Below are 17372 nucleotides of genomic sequence, written 5' to 3'. Positions count from 1 at the left end.
ATCACACTTCGATTGCACATACATCGCATAATAGACTTGAACTTTGCAAAACTTCCGGAAAAAACTTTATTTTCAAGGTAACACATTGAGAGTGTAGGTCAAATGGTCGTTCGTTACATAACTCACCTGTGAACGTCGAGCTGGTAAAAATGCGAACGATTTTGGAGCTCACTGGGGGCAAATTTTCCAGCGACCCCGCGAAAATCGTATCGATAGTACGATCATCCATATTGCTGGATGATTTCCGTTAGTTCTTGCACTGTCCAACAGGAGATTTTTCTTGATTGATCACTTCAACTGTTCAACTCCAGATGTGGAGAAATTTTCCGGTTGGGTGTTTCGTTCACGAAAGATTCCTCAGAACTGCGGAAAAATCCTTTGCATAGTTGTTATTTTATCCCAACCGACGGCAATAGCACTTTGTTTGGTCGATAAGTTCCGCGTGAGTTCGGAAGGCTCTCACGTGGTGCATGCCTTTGGAGTGTTTATGAATTGCGCCCGGTGGAACATTTGAACTGTTTCCGAGTGATACAGTATGGCTTGGAATTATACAATGCAGCTAGATAAAGTTGTGTTTAGTAATTAGATGAGTTTTATCACAACAGGTTCAATTTTTTAATTTTTTTTTTAAATCTTTGTCTTGTTTTTCTACTTACCAGCATGAATCAGCTTTAATTGATTAAGCGTAAAATGAACATAAGTTAAAATACACGTTAATAATAATAATAATAAAAAAGATTTAGGCGAATAATGTTTTTTTTTTCATAAAATTCATATATGAAAATTATAAAAGGTACACCGAAACAATTTGAGACGAGTGGCATAAGATGAAACACGAAATTTTAAGAAAGATTTCAATACGATTTGAAAATGTATATTTTATTGAAAGATTGTTTCATTCAATGTTGACGCCCAGCCCAGCGGAATGCTAACGTATTCTCAGTGGAATTCTTTGGATTCCCAGCGTATTCTCAGCGGATTTTCAGCGGAATTCTAGTGGATTCCCAGCAGATTCCCAGCGGAATCCTAACGGATTCCCAGCGGAATCCTAACGGATTCCCAGCGGAATCCTAACGGATTCTCAGCGGAGTCCTAACGGATTCCCAGCGGAATCCTAACGGATTCCCAGCGGAATCCTAACGGATTCCCAGCGGAATCCTAACGGATTCCCAGCGGAATCCTAGCGGATTCCCAGCGAAATCCTAGTGAATTCCCAGCGGAATCTTTGTGGACTCCTAGCGGATTCCCAGCGGAATCCTAGCGGATGCCCAGCGGAATCCTAGCGGATTCTCAGCGGAATCCTAGCGGATTCACAGCGGAATCCTAGCGGATGCCCAGCGGAATCCTAGCGGATTCCCAGCGGAATCCTAGCGGGTTCCCAGCGGAATCCTAGCGGATTCCCAGCGGAATCCTAGCGGATTCCCAGCGGAATCCTAGCGGATTCCCAGCGGAATCCTAGCGGATTCCCAGCGGAATCCTAGCGGATTCCCAGCGGAATCCCAGTGGATTCCAAGCGGATTCCTAGCGGATTCCAAGCGGAATCCTAGCGGATTCCCAGTGGAAACCTGCACACTAAACACGAGTGGGACGATTTTCACGAAGTCCGTTCAGCTGCTTGGTTTCGCCGATGATATTGATATTATTGCTCGTAAATTTGAGACGATGGCGGAAACGTACATCCGACTAAAGAGTGAAGCCAGGCGAATCGGATTAGTCATTAATGTGTCGAAAACAAAGTACATGATGGCAAAGGGCTCCAGGGAGGAATCACCGCGCCCGCCACCCCGAATTCATATCGACGGTGATGAAATCGAGGCGGTTGAAGAATTCGTGTACTTGGGCTCACTGGTGACCGCCGACAACGACACCAGCAGAGAAATTCAGAGGCGCATTGTGGCAGGAAATCGTTCTTACTTTGGACTCCGCAGAACTCTACGATCGAATAAAGTTCGCCGTAACACGAAGTTAACCATCTACAAAACGCTGATTAGACCGGTCGTCCTCTATGGGCACGAAACATGGACCCTACGTGCAGAGGACCAACGCGCCCTTGGAGTTTTCGAACGGAAGGTGTTGCGTACCATCTACGGCGGATTGCAGATGGAAGACGGGACTTGGAGAAGGCGAATGAACCACGAGCTGCATCAGCTGCTGGGAGAACCAACCATCGTCCATACCGCGAAACTCGGGAGGCTACGGTGGGCGGGTCACGTCATCAGGATGTCGGATAGCAACCCGACTAAAATGGTTCTCGAGAGTCATCCGACCGGTACAAGAAGACGTGGAGCGCAGCGAGCTAGGTGGGTCGACCAAGTGGAGGACGATCTGCGGACCCTACGCAGAGTGCGGAACTGGAGACAAACAGCCATGGACCGAGTGGAATGGAGGCGGCTACTATGTACAGCAGAGGCCACCCCGGCCTTAGCCTGACCGGTAAGTAAGTAAGTAAGTAAGTAAGTAAGTAAGTAAGTAAGTAAGTAAGTAAGTAAGTAAGTAAGTAAGTAAGTAAGTAAGTAAGTAAGCACCTGCTCGGCAAACGCCGGCACCGCCGTGTCTCAGCAAATATTTATACTGAATCTCGGTAAAAAAATTCGTTTGTTAGCAGAATTTCGGCAAAACATTTCCTGAACCTCAGCAAATAAACAACAGGATTGCGAGATCTCGTTGAAAAACGAGTTTGCTGAGTGCTCGGCGGTGCCAATCTCGGTAAAAAGCAAAGAAAATTGCCGAGATTCAGCGAAAAAAATTAAGTGTGTAGCGGATTCCCAGCGGAATCCTAGCGGTTTCCCAGCGGAATCCTAGCGGTTTCCCAGCGGAATCCTAGCGGTTTCCCAGCGGAATCCTAGCGGTTTCCCAGCGGAATCCTAGCGGATTCCCAGCTGAATCCTAGCGGATTCCCAGCTGAATCCTAGCGGATTCCCAGCGGAAACCTAGCGGATTCCTAGCGGAAGCCTAGCGGATTTCCAGCGGAATCCTAGCGGATTCCCAGCGGAATCCCAGCGGATTCCCAGCGGAATCCTGGCGGGTTCCCAGCGGAATCCTAGCAGATTCCCAGCGGAATCCCAGCGGAATCCCAGCGGAATCCTAGCGGATTCCCAGCGGAATCCTAGCTGATTCCCAGCGGAATCCTACCGGATTCCCAGCGGAATCCTAGCGGAATCCCAGCGGATTCCCAGTGGAAACCTACACACTAAGATGAGCTCGGCAAACGCCGGCACCGCCGTGTCTCAGCAAATATTTATACTGAATCTCGGTAAAAAAATTCGTTTGTTAGCAGAATTTCGGCAAAACATTTCCTGAACCTCAGCAAATAAACAACAGGATTGCGAGATCTCGTTGAAAAACGAGTTTGCTGAGTGCTCGGCGGTGCCAATCTCGGTAAAAAGCAAAGAAAATTGCCGAGATTCAGCGAAAAAAATTAAGTGTGTAGCGGACTCCCAGAGGAATCCTAGCGGTTTCCCAGCGGAATCTTAGCGGATTCCCAGCGGAATCCTAGCGGATTCCCAGCAGAATCCTAGCGGATTCCCAGCGGAATCCTAGCGGATTCCCAGCGGAATCCTAGCGGATTCCCAGCGGAACCCTAGCGGATTCCCAGCGGAACCCTAGCGGATTCCCAGCGGAATCCTAGCGGATTCCCAGCGGAATCCTAGCGGATTCCCAGCGGAATCCTAGCGGATTCCCAGCGGAATCCTAGCGGATTCCCAGCGGAATCCTAGCGGATTCCCAGCGGAATCCTAGCGGATTCCCAGCGGAATCCTAGCGGATTCCCAGCGGAATCCTAGCGGATTCCCAGCGGAATCCTAGCGGATTCCCAGCGGAATCCTAACGGATTCCCAGCGGAATCCTAGCGGATTCCCAGCGGAATCCTAGCGGATTCCCAGCGGAATCCTAGCGGATTCCCAGCGGAATCCTAGCGGATTCCCAGCGGAATCCTAGCGGATTCCCAGCGGAATCCTAGCGGATTCCCAGCGGAATCCTAGCGGATTCCCAGCGGAATCCTAGCGGATTCCCAGCGGAATCCTAGCGGATTCCCAGCGGAATCCTAGCGGATTCCCAGCGGAATCCTAGCGGATTCCCAGCGGATTCCCAGCGGAATCCTAGCGGATTCCCAGCGGAATCCTAGCGGATTCCCAGCGGAATCCTAGCGGATTCCCAGCGGAATCATAGCGGATTCCCAGCGGAATCCTAGCGGATTCCCAGCGGAATCCTAGCGGATTCCCAGCGGAATCCTAGCGGATTCCCAGCGGAATCCTAGCGGATTCCCAGCGGAATCCTAGCGGATTCCCAGCGGAATCCTAGCGGATTCCCAGCGGAATCATAGCGGATTCCCAGCGGAATCCTAGCGGATTCCCAGCGGAATCCTAGCGGATTCCCAGCGGAATCCTAGCGGATTCCCAGCGGAATCCTAGCGGATTCCCAGCGGAACCCTAGCGGATTCCCAGCGGAACCCTAGCGGATTCCCAGCGGAATCCTAGCGGATTCCCAGCGGAATCCTAGCGGATTCCCAGCGCAATCCTAGCGGATTCCCCGGGGGAATCCCAGCGGAATCCCAGCGGAATCCTAGCGGATTCCCAGCGGAATCCTAGCTGATTCCCAGCGGAATCCTACCGGATTCCCAGCGGAATCCTAGCGGATTCCCAGCGGAATCCTAGCGGATTCCCAGCGGAATCCTAGCGGATTCCCAGCGGAATCCTAGCGGATTCCCAGCGGAATCCTAGCGGATTCCCAGCGGAATCCTAGCGGATTCCCAGCGGAATCCTAGCGGATTCCCAGCGGAATCCTAGCGGATTCCCAGCGGAATCCTAGCGGATTCCCAGCGGAATCCTAGCGGATTCCCAGCGGAATCCTAGCGGATTCCCAGCGGAATCCTAGCGGATTCCCAGCGGAATCCTAGCGGATTCCCAGCAGAATCCTAGCGGATTCCCAGCGGAATCCTAGCGGATTCCCAGCGGAATCCTAGCGGATTCCCAGTGCAATCTCAGCGGATTCCCAGTGGAATCCTAGCGGATTACCAGTGGAATCCTAGCGGATTACCAGTGGAATCCTAGCGGATTCCCAGTGGAGTCCTAGCGGATTCCCAGCGGAATCCTAGCAGATTCCCAGCGGAATCCTAGCGGATTCCCAGCGGAATCCTAGCGGATTCCCAGCGGAATCCTAGCGGATTCCCAGCGGAATCCTAGCGGATTCCCAGCGGAATCCTAGCGGATTCCCAGCGGAATCCTAGCGGATTCCCAGCGGAATCCTAGCGGATTCCCAGCGGAATCCTAGCGGATTCCCAGCGGAATCCTAGCGGATTCCCAGCGGAATCCTAGCGGATTCCCAGCGGAATCCTAGCGGATTCCCAGCGGAATCCTAGCGGATTCCCAGCGGAATCCTAGCGGATTCCCAGCGGAATCCTAGCGGATTCCCAGCGGAATCCTAGCGGATTCCCAGCGGAATCCTAGCGGATTCCCAGCGGAATCCTAGCGGATTCCCAGCGGAATCCTAGCGGATTCCCAGCGGAATCCTAGCGGATTCCCAGTGGAATCCCAGCGGAATCCTAGCGGAATCCCAGCGGAATCCTAGCGGATTCCCAGTGGAATCCTAGTGGATTCCCAGCGGAATCTCAGCGGAATCCTAGCGGATTCCCAGCGGAATCATAGCGGATTCCCAGCGGAATCCTAGTGGATTTCTAACGGATTCCCAGTGGAATCCTCGCGGATTCCCAGTGGAATCCCAGCGGATTCCCAGTGGAATCCCAGCGGATTCCCAGTGGAATCCTAGCGGATTCCCAGTGGAATCCTAGCGGATTCCCAGCGGAATCCTAGCGGGTTCCCAGCAAAATCCTAGCGGATTCCCAGCGGAATCCTAGCGGATTCCCAGCGGAATCCTAGCGGGTTCCCTGCAAAATCCTAGCGGATTCCCAGCGGAATCCTAGCGGATTCCCAGCGGAATCCCAGCGGATTCCCAGCGGAATCCTAGCGGATTCCCAGCGGAATCCTAGCGGATTCCCAGCGGAATCCTAGCGGATTCCAAGCGGAATCCTAGCGGATTCCCAGCGGAATCCTAGCGGATTCCCAGCGGAATCCTAGCGGATTCCCAGCGGAATCCTAGCGGATTCCCAGCGGAATCCTAGCGGATTCCCAGCGGAATCCTAGCGGATTCCCAGCGGAATCCTAGCGGATTCCCAGCGGAATCCTAGCGGATTCCCAGCGGAATCCTAGCGGATTCCCAGCGGAATCCTAGCGGATTCCCAGCGGAATCCTAGCGGATTCCCAGCGGAATCCTAGCGGATTCCCAGCGGAATCCTAGCGGATTCCCAGCGGAATCCTAGCGGATTCCCAGCGGAATCCTAGCGGATTCCCAGCGGAATCCTAGCGGATTCCCAGCGGAATCCTAGCGGATTCCCAGCGGAATCCTAGCGGATTCCCAGCGGAATCCTAGCGGATTCCCAGCGGAATCCTAGCGGATTCCCAGCGGAATCCTAGCGGATTCCCAGCGGAATCCTAGCGGATTCCCAGCGGAATCCTAGCGGATTCCCAGCGGAATCCTAGCGGATTCCCAGCGGAATCCTAGCGGATTCCCAGCGGAATCCTAGCGGATTCCCAGCGGAATCCTAGCGGATTCCCAGTGGAATCCTAGCGGATTCCCAGCGGAATCCTAGCGGATTCCCAGCGGAATCCTAGCGGATTCCCAGCGGAATCCTAGCGGATTCCCAGCGGAATCCTAGCGGATTCCCAGCGGAATCCTAGCGGATTCCCAGCGGAATCCTAGCGGATTCCCAGCGGAATCCTAGCGGATTCCCAGCGGAATCCTAGCGGATTCCCAGCGGAATCATAGCGGATTCCCAGCGGAATCCTAGCGGATTTCTAACGGATTCCCAGTGGAATCCTCGCGGATTCCCAGTGGAATCCCAGCGGATTCCCAGTGGAATCCTAGCGGATTCCCAGTGGAATCCTAGCGGATTCCCAGTAGAATCCTAGCGGATTCCCAGTGGAATCCTAGCGGATTCCCAGTGGAATCCTAGCGGATTCCCAGTGGAATCCTAGCGGATTCCCAGTGGAATCCTAGCGGATTCCCAGTGGAATCCTAGCGGATTCCCAGTGGAATCCTAGCGGATTCCCAGTGGAATCCTAGCGGATTCCCAGTGGAATCCTAGCGGATTCCCAGTGGAATCCTAGCGGATTCCCAGTGGAATCCTAGCGGATTCCCAGTGGAATCCTAGCGGATTCCCAGTGGAATCCTAGCGGATTCCAAGTGGAATCCTAGCGGATTCCCAGTGGAATCCTAGTGGATTCCCAGTGGAATCCTAGCGGATTCCCAGTGGAATCCTAGCGGATTCCCAGAGGAATCCTAGCGGATTCCCAGCGGAATCCTAGCGGATTCATCCTAGCGGATTCCCAGCGGATTCATCCTAGCGGATTCCCAGCGGAATCCTAGCGGATTCCCAGCGGAATCATAGCAGATTCACAGCGGAATCATATCGGATTCCCAGTGGAATCTCAGCGGATTCCCAGTGGAATCTCAGCGGATTCCCAGTGGAATCTCAGCGGATTCCCAGTGGTATCCTAGCGGATTCCCAGTGGAATCCTAGCGGATTCCCAGAGGAATCATATCGGATTCCCATTGGAATCATATCGGATTCCCATTGGAATCCTAGCAGATTCCCAGTGGAATCCTAGCGGATTCCCAGTGGAATCCTAGCGGATTCCCAGTGGAATCCTAGCGGATTCCCAGTGGAATCCTAGCGGATTCCCAGTGGAATCCTAGCGGATTCCCAGTGGAATCCTAGCGGATTCCCAGTGGAATCCTAGCGGATTCCCAGTGGAATCCTAGCGGATTCCCAGTGGAATCCTAGCGGATTCCCAGTGGAATCCTAGCGGATTCCCAGAGGAATCCTAGCGGATTCCCAGCGGAATCCTAGCGGATTCCCAGCGGAATCCTAGCGGATTCCCAGCGGAATCGTAGCGGATTCATCCTAGCGGATTCCCAGCGGATTCATCCTAGCGGATTCCCAGCGGAATCCTAGCGGATTCCCAGCGGAATCATAGCAGATTCACAGCGGAATCATAGCGGATTCCTAGCGGAATCCTAGCGGATTCCCAGCGGAATCCTAGCGGATTCCCAGCGGCATCCTAGCGGATTCCCAGCGTATTCCTAGCGGATTCCAAGCGGATTCCTAGCGGATTTCCAGCGGATTCCAAGCGGATTCCCAGCGGATTCCAAGCGGATTCCCAGCGAATTCCTAGCGGATTCCCAGCGGAATCCTAGCGGATTCCCAGCGGATTCCTAGCGGATTTCCAGCGGATTCCTAGCGGATTCCCAGCGGATTCCTAGCGGATTCCCAGCGGATTCCTAGCGGATCCCAGTGGATTCCTAGCGGATTCCCAGCGGAATCCTAGCGGATTCCCAGCGGATTCCTAGCGGATTCCCAGCGGAATCCTAGCGGATTCCCAGGGAAATCCTAGCGGATTCCCAGCGGAATCCTAGCGGATTCCCAGGGATATCCTAGCGGATTCCCAGCGGAATCTTAGTGGATTCCCTAGCGGATGCTCATCGGAATTCTAGTGTATTCCCAGCAAAATCCTAGAGGAATCGCAGCGCAATCCTAGCGGATTCCCGGCGGATTCCTAGCAAATTCCCAGCAGAATTCTAGCGGTTTCCCAATGGAATCTCAGCGGGATCCTAGCGGACTCCCATCGGAATCCTATAAGATTACTAGGGGAATCCTAGCAAAAACCAAGCGGATTACTAGCGAAATCTTAGCGGATGTTTTGAAATAATGGATATTCAGATGCTGAGTCAGCAATTGCATTTCCGAAAAAAATAACATCAAAGTTACACCACCTCACGGTGATAGCTCCATGAAACATATCCGGTTCTGACGTTCAGTCAGAACTCGCGGTACTCCTTAATAAACGTTGGACGCTGTATGACCGAGACGAAATGTTTTTCTTTTTCATCAAGGGTATTTGATTGGAAAATACCGGCAAATCAGGCAACTCACGAGCGCTGATGAAGCCCGGCACCCGCTGCACCGCATGTTTGTAGTCTTGTATGAATCAACCTACAACGGCACTTCTTCAACGTTGGCTGTTGTTGGCTTAGCAGGTTTTGTTTTCGGAGGAAAAGCTTTGGGTTACCGGAACTGGAATAGGCTTGCACAATCCGTGTGCTTTATCGAATTGTGACTATTCTCTCGTCAGAAGGTTCGGGGGTGGAGAGCCTTGACTGAGTGGTTCAATAGGTAGCTACCGTTTGTCTCGATTGAATGGTAGGAACGCAACAGTTGTTGTTTTCGGTGGTGCGTCAGTCAGTCAGTTTCGTTTTTGTCTGCCGGTGGCGGCCATTGCTATAGAAATGAGTGAGCTCATTTTTATTGCCTGTAGGGAAACCGGGTTTAGCGTAGTGCCTGTTTCCGATTTGGATCCTTAGATGCTGTGAATTTCACCCCGTTTTTGTTTTTAAGCCAAAATATCAATTGTTACGCTTCTTTTATGAGACAGATGATGCACTAAGTACCTCACGCTTATGGAGGTTATTGCTCTAGTGGAGTTGAATGTAGGTTATCATACCTTTTTTGTCCTCAGGATAAATGGCCCGACATATTTATGCAAATTTCCAAAAATAAAGCCATCAAGCATCTGTTGAGTTGATTGCTCAGGTCTCAGTTTCACTGTGCTGATTGTCCATCATCACGTAATTCATGCTTCCGCACATCATTATCCCCGGTGATAGTAAACCCCTCTACTTGCACATTACTGCTAGCTACACACAGAGGAGATTACGTAGGCGACACCCCACACAGGATCCATTTACATTGATTAGGTACTAAATTGGTCGCATTTCAAACGGGGGAACGCATTTTTCTCCCTCCATTTCGAGAACTTCATCAAATTAGAAGGTTGCGCGAGTGCGGATAGCCATAATGATGATTCGCAACCATGGAATGCAGCGTGATGCACTCATTGATTTGAAAAAGTAAGGGGCATTGGGGTACTCCCCAGCTTTTTGTCCTATACTAGTTGTAAGGGGCTGTCCATTAATTACGTAAGGGTTTATGGGGGGAGGGGGGGTTTGAGAAATCTTACGCGCCATACAAAAATATTTGGATTCTCATACAAAAAATCTTACAAGGGGGGGTGGGGGTGTCGAAAAATCGTAAAATTTCCCTTACGTAATTAATGGATAGCCCCTAAGCATTCGTTTTGAACTTTACTATTCGAGCATTCCATGAAGCTATCATATAACTTGAAGTTTAAAATGGAATAGTAGTAGAATTGAACATGTTCATTTTTTTTTGTTTTTTTTTATTGAACATTCTACACTATTCAAAATTTTTAGAACAAAACTTCATTTGGCGCTTTTTGCTAAACTTACATGCTATTTTTATGGACATAGCTGTACGACTCTTCTCTACCTCATTACTTCGAATGCCATTATCTCGACCGCCACTGCCCCGAACGCGCCCTGAAGAAGGTGTAATAAACACCGAAACGTCGGATATAGAGCGAAATCGTTTGATTGCTAGGTACCAAACGAAACCGAAAAATTACCCGGTTCCTAAACATCGTAAACCACTGCGTTAAATATTTTCTTGGGCAAACGTTTTGATCACCAAGTCAAGAAAAAGAGAAGGAAAAGGAAGAAGACGAATTATAAGAATAAGAAGTATTAGAAGAGGAAGAATAAAAGAAGAAATGTAAACATTGTGGCTGTCAGCGATCTGTCTTCTCTATCTCAGAGATTGAAAACCAGACCAACTACACTCACACAACGGCCACACAACCAACGGCGGGTGGTGTTTGCCGCTGCAAAAGCCGCGCTGAAGACCGAGATAAGGGCAAGCAAAAAGGTCTGCTTTGAGGGTATCCGTCAGAATGCCAATGCGAACCCGTGGGGTGATGCCTACAGGATCGTGATGGCCAAGACGAGAGATATAATGGCTCCTACAGAGCAATCTCCAGAGATGTTGGAGGGGAACATCGAGGGCCTTTTTCCGCGTTATAATTCTATTCCTTGCCCTCCTTTCGTAGGATAGCCGGAGAGTGGGGCTGATGATGAGGAGGCGGCCACCGATGTGGAACTTGCGGGGATAGCAAAGTCCCTTAGCGAAGGTAAGGCCCCAGGTCCTGACGGAGTTCCGAACCTGGCCATAAAAGTAGCTATTGCAGAGGCTTCCGAGTTGTTCAGGTCTGATATGCAGAAATGCCTGGACGAGGGAGGTTTCCCAGAAATTTGGAAGAGACAGAGCTTCTATTGCTAAAGGCGGGGAAACCACCCGGAGATCCGTCGGCATATAGACCAATATGCTTGATCGATACGGCGGCGAAGGTGCTCGAAAAGATGATCCTCAACAGAATGTTGAGGTACACTGAGGTTGTAAATGGTCTTTCGAGCACCCATGGGTTGCAGTTAGGCTTCCGGAAGGGGTCGACCGTAGACGCTATCCTGTCGGTTACAAAAACCATCGAGAGAGCGCTCCAGCGTAAGGGAAGGGGGATTTGCTAATGTACGGTAGCGACTCTGTATGTAAGGAACGCATTCAATAGAGTCTGGCCGGCTATTGCCGATGCGCTAATGCATCTGGGTATACTTCCAGAATCGAGTACTAGTTTACGACATAGAGGTGGGTCGAAAGTACTTTCACGTAAGCTTAGCAGTCCCACAAGTTTCCATCCTGGGTCCGGTGTTATGCAATATCATGGAAGACGAGGTGTTGAGGTTAAATTTCCTGGTCGGGTGGAGATCGTTAGCTTCGCTGACGACATTGCGCTGGAAGTCTACGGTGAATCGATCGAAGCAGTGGAGTTGACTACTGCCCAGTCGATCAGGGTTGTGGAGGCGAGGATGAGATCCAGGAATCTGGAATTGGCTCACCACAAAACTGAGGTGGTGGTTGTGAACAACCAAAAGTCGGAGCTGCAAGCGGTGATCAGTGTAGGCGATTGCACTTTCACTTCAAAGCGCTCCTTCGAAAACCTGGGTGTGATAATCGACGATAAGCTTACCTTCATTACACAGATCGAAAAAAAAGTGTAAAATTTTGTGACATATGATGCACATAATTGGAGCGTGGGATATCACAGAAGTTTACATGACATATCATGTAATATTCATGAAATATCATGTAAACTTCCATTATATGTCATGTAATTCAGCATCACGATGAGTGTTTACATGACATATAACACAAATTTACATGATATATCATGTAAATTATCATAACACTAAGTTTACACGATCAAAAACAAGTTTACATTACGTGTAAATCTCATTATTTTTATCTGTGTAGGCACGTTGATTATGCTTGCAAAAGAGCCTTTACAGCTATAGTGGCACTATCCCGGATGATGTCCAATAGCTCTGCAGTGTATGCCAGTAAGCACAAGCTTCTGACTAGTGTCGCTACGTCCATACTAAAGTATGGCGTCCCTGATTGGGGCACGGCGCTAAGTACCGTAAACCAGAGTCAAATTGATCTTCAGGTCGAAATCGATCAGCTAGATAAAGCATACTTGAAATAATTTCCTTACAAGTATCGTATAGTATCAGATTCCAACAGCACAGTACTTGCAAGGAAATTATTCAAAGTATGCCTAATCAAAGGGAAAAACGTTCTCATTGTTGGTCATGCACCACACTTTATTTTTAAAAAAAGAATGATTCGGATATTGTTGATCTAAAAAAATAATAAAATTTGTGCCATTTTGATGCTTAATTTACAGAATATATAAATCAGTTTTGTTCTTACAGTTGCAGTAAAATTAAAACAGGTAGTATAGCAATGGCCGTGTTCAAATGCGCTGATAATTAATATTTTAATTACCGTCTACCCTCGTTGGTTTGACGGCATCTAATCTGAACACTTTTTAATTTGGCCCTCGCTGATCTGCACATAGTTCAATCTAAAAAAGGTTCAAACGTCATTCGGTTCATGGAACGAGGTGAAACAGAACGCAGAATCAAAACAAAACAGCAAAAAGTGTTCCCATCAGTGTGTTTTTCGATGCTCACAGGGTTACTAGAAGTTAAAATTAAAAAATGAACCTCGTTGGTTTACATGAGGTGTCGTTCAAACCAACGGGGGTAGACGGTATCGTGTGAGGATTTAAATTTTGGTGACTATCAAGGAAAAATTCAAGGGGGTGCCAAACTTATCCTAGAGGGTGCCAGATACCCTTGGATCCCCCCTTAGCTACGCCAATGCTCGGTGTCCAGAAACCACGGATGACGTATGTACAAACATTCCCCGATAGTTGTAAGGACGTGGCCTGCACCGCTATTGTTTTTATGAAATACGCAACCGATTTGAAATCGATGGTTACGAACACAGCGATGTTAACCCTCGAGCAGTCGCGTCTTCGGCCACCCTCAGCGACACCACGCTCACGCTGTGTACCATAAGCGCGATTTTTTAATGGTGCGTGTACTCAGTACGCAGTTAAATTTCAAAATGTTTAAATTCTAAATGGAAGCCAAATTAAAGATGGTTGCCAATTCTTTTTTTTTTCAAGTTCAAATGGAAGGCCTACACTTTCACATCTTACAAAAGTGATGTTTGTACATGTTACAACATGTGTTTTCATGATATGTGATAAATTAGTCAAAAATATCATCATTTTTGTCACCTTGGCATTATTTAAACCAACCAAAGTAGTTGTGACCCTTATTATCATATTCTAGCGAATAAGCAAGAAACATTAAAAATCGCGTATAGGTACATTATGTAAGTAGCGGCCTGGTTTTAGCTAGAATTACCCCCCATGTATAAACTTGCCATCAGGCTCATTTCACCCCACTTCCTTCTAAATTGAATTGATTTAAATTTTGACGATTGCTGTTGCTGCGAATGAGGTGCACGAATGGTGCGCGTAGTTGGTACATGTGTAACAATGACTCTCTAATAGAGCTGATTGTCGAGATGAGGTTATAAAAGGTTTTACTGGCGCACTGGTGATCCAGTTTGTGTTTGGTTGGTTTCGAGATCGTTTGGTACGATTCGGTTTGCGAGATTCGCTTTCAGTTCCTGGAGTACGCTGGCGCTTCGTCGAGCGCATTCAGATCGATTTCACACACACAGGACTTAGGCACCGATTGATTGTGGACTCGTGAGTATTCTGCCCTTAGGTTTCGTTACAGGTCGTTGATGCTGCCGATGAGAGCTGCTTGGCTGCAAGTGTGAAATCGTCGTGATTTGGAGCTGATGAAATCCTTTAACCTTTTCCTTTTCCCCCATTTCCTCGGGATTTTATATGTGAATATAAAATCCCCCAAACATATCGTAAAGAGTTATTCGAGTAATTTCCAAACACAAAAAAAGGTTCATCGATGATGACTGATAAATAAAGTGCTCTAACAAAACTTTCCGAAATGCCGTGTGTAGTGGCTTACAAGCAAATATCATAACGTGACTTAACAGGCTTCTGAACATTTATGAAAGTGATTGTAGTGTAAGTCAGAATTATAACAATAGCAATACATTAAACTGAAGTTTGCAAAAATTACACGCCAGTGTTTCAAAACTCGATTTCAACAGGTGTCTCAGGTGAGAAATTTGTGATGCACACCACAGTTCAACATTCTCATGAATTATCTAAGAAAAACGGAGTGATCGTTATTTTAATAGGTTTTTGAAAACGAAAGTTAAGTAAGCAATTGCGAGTGACATTCAATTAATAATTTGTATATTGATTACAGTTTAATTGACAAAAGCTATACTGCCGGTGGACGCACAAATGTCCCATGTGCAAAAACAGACAATCGAGAAAATCGCGTCCAAAGTTCGAAAAAAGTAAATAGTCTCAACTATGAAGTATAAGTGCTGAATCGTTTTCTAGCATCAACCAAATTTTAATTTGAGCACTATTTTTTGTTTTAGAGCGATTTTATAGTTCCATAGGATTTCCAATGAAACGTGACGCTTATGCGTCCACTTTTAAGAATGTTACAAATCGGCCATGCATTTTTTCAACAATTTTCTGAACAAACTACCTATTTTTATTTCCCCATATGATAGTACCCCACGATACATGGTCATGGGCTGCGAAATCTCAATATTGCCAAACATGCACATGGGACAATTATGCTTCTACCGGCAGTATATGAAGTTTGTAATTAGAACCCGAAAAGTTGGTTAGTTAGGCTAATTTTCACTAATCAATATACAAAACTTGCGAAAATTATAATATCGGTATAAGTGCAGTATTGGCTTGATTGCAGAATTAAACATTTGCTGCATATTGAACAGCACACAAAAAAAAAAAAACAAATAGAGAATACTTGTGTTTTCGCTCGTATGATAATAAACCAAAGAAATATTAAACGTTCAGTTGAAGTTGTGTTTTAATACAAAGAAATATTTTGAAGAAATTTCCTTCAAATGAAATGTTAGTGTTCAGTTTGTATTATTCCGCTCTACACGAGGTTTAGAATGATACAAGCAGAGCAGGACATAGGGCCCCTAATAATGACACGATGAAGCTTGTTGCGTACAGAGAGTGGTACGTTTGGTGCTTGGTGAAACCGGCAACACTGATGCAAGGTTGCGAACTACAAGCGCCGGCGCTACCTAGAAACAATCGATTAGGCAGTGTTGTTTAATCAGTGAGCCCGGTAGGAACTGCACTGCGGTTAGGTGACCTGTCTGTCTCGTGAAGGAATACTAGATTGTAAGTTTGAATGAAATGTAATTTAGTATAATATAATAAAACTGAGCAAATTTGCAGTATTGAAGCTGCGTGAAATAACGCTGCTATCGATATGGTGTTCTGGTTCCGAGCGCGACTGACTTCCTAACAAAGCTATTTTTGTAAAATAACGGGACGTTATTTAGGGGTAGGCGGCGCATAATGAGCACCTTGTATTTCCACTGTAAATCTTCAAATTAACAAAACAAATTGCTTGATTGTAGCCTAATTATCTAAAATCCAATGAGTTGATGACAAAACATTAGTCAAAAAAATCTGATTACCTTGAAAAAATAATCAAAATGCGTAAAGTGGTCATGTACTGGGAAAATATTATAAGAATCAGGTGACCTAAAATAAGGTTTTGAGAATCGAAATCACTACTTAGCAGGTATCTATCGATTTTCTTGATACAGGGGATGGCCAAAATGTTTGGGATAGGCAACTTTTTTTTCTCTCACAAAAAAGTTCAACATGCTATAACTTTTCATAGAGCGCATCAAAAAATCTCAAATTTTGACTGTTTGTCAGCCCATTATATGTGCATCATTGATACAAATTTGGGCTCGATTGATTAATATTTCGCAAAGTTGGAACTGTTCGGGTAAAACACTATTTTTTAGACAACTCATTTTTGAGCTGTCATATCTCGGAAACCAGTAAACCGAATTGATTACAATTTTGAACGTACACTAGCAATATGTGAATGCTCCACAAACTATTGAAACATAGGTACTTTTCAAACGTTGAAAAAAGTTATCATGGATTGACACTTTTTGGATTTTTCTCGAAAAAATGTATTTTTTTACATCAATGTCAATGCATTTTAGTGTTGATATCCAAAGATTTTCCACTTATGTTCTCAAGTTATCTCTAATCAGATATATTGGAGCCTATTTAGATTGAAGGAAGAACACATTTAGTAATTTTTGTGTGGTATTGTTAATTTGACTTATTTTACTCTATATGGGTAAAAATTTCAACTCGGTATAACTTAATTCGCTGTGAGAAAATATTACATTTTATAATGTCGTATTAAGTGTCAATATATTGTTGATAAACGTTCAAAAATTCATTCAATTCGGTTCACCGGTTTCGGAGATATGACATTTAAAAAATTGGTTGTCTAAAAAATAGTGTTTTACGAGAACAGTTCTAGCTTTGTGAAAGATTACCCAATCAAGCCCAAATTTGTACCAATGATGCACATAAAATAGGTTGACAAACAGTCAAAATTTGAGATTTTTTTATGCACTCTGTGAAAAGTTACAGAATGTTGAATTGTTTCGTGGGAGAAAAAAAGTTACCTATCCCAAACATTTTGGCCATCCCCTGTATTCCCTAGGCCAATGAAATGTATTTGTAACACTTTTCAACTATTTGTATAATTATTTTGTTGAAAAAAAAATATGCTTCAAAGAGTTGGTAGTAGGGTGGGGCAAAATGAGCAACTGGTGAAAAAATAATGAAAATGGTAAACATCTTCAACAAACGAATTTTAATTATGGTTTTTTATGTTTTGATGCATATAGTAAGGTTTTGTCTGTAACTTTCAATTTATTAGCTTGAAAATTTCAGTATCTGTATATTATCACCGTTTAAAATTTCCTCAATAGAAGACTCCTTGAAACACCAAAATTCCCTACAAATTAAACCCCTTCAAATTCTCATTGATTGTTGACGGTATGCTTTATCATTAGCAAG

General features: G+C 46.4%; 1 protein-coding gene across 1 annotated transcript in view; it reads right to left on the bottom strand.

The window, feature by feature from the left end:
- The window catches only part of LOC109417145 (NACHT and WD repeat domain-containing protein 2), a 41177-nt gene extending 40791 nt beyond the window's left edge, over positions 1-386 (bottom strand). Inside the window, exon 1 of the mRNA XM_019691267.3 lies at positions 127-386. Coding sequence (XP_019546812.3) covers positions 127-229 — 103 coding nt within the window. The 5' untranslated portion in view covers positions 230-386. The remainder of the gene's footprint in view (positions 1-126) is intronic.
- Between the last annotated feature and the right edge of the window lie 16986 nt (positions 387-17372).

This window comes from Aedes albopictus, chromosome 3 (assembly GCF_035046485.1).
Source record: "Aedes albopictus strain Foshan chromosome 3, AalbF5, whole genome shotgun sequence".
NCBI lineage: Eukaryota > Metazoa > Arthropoda > Insecta > Diptera > Culicidae > Aedes > Aedes albopictus.
Note: the sequence above shows the minus strand (reverse complement) of the source record. Positions and strands in the feature narration are given on the sequence as shown.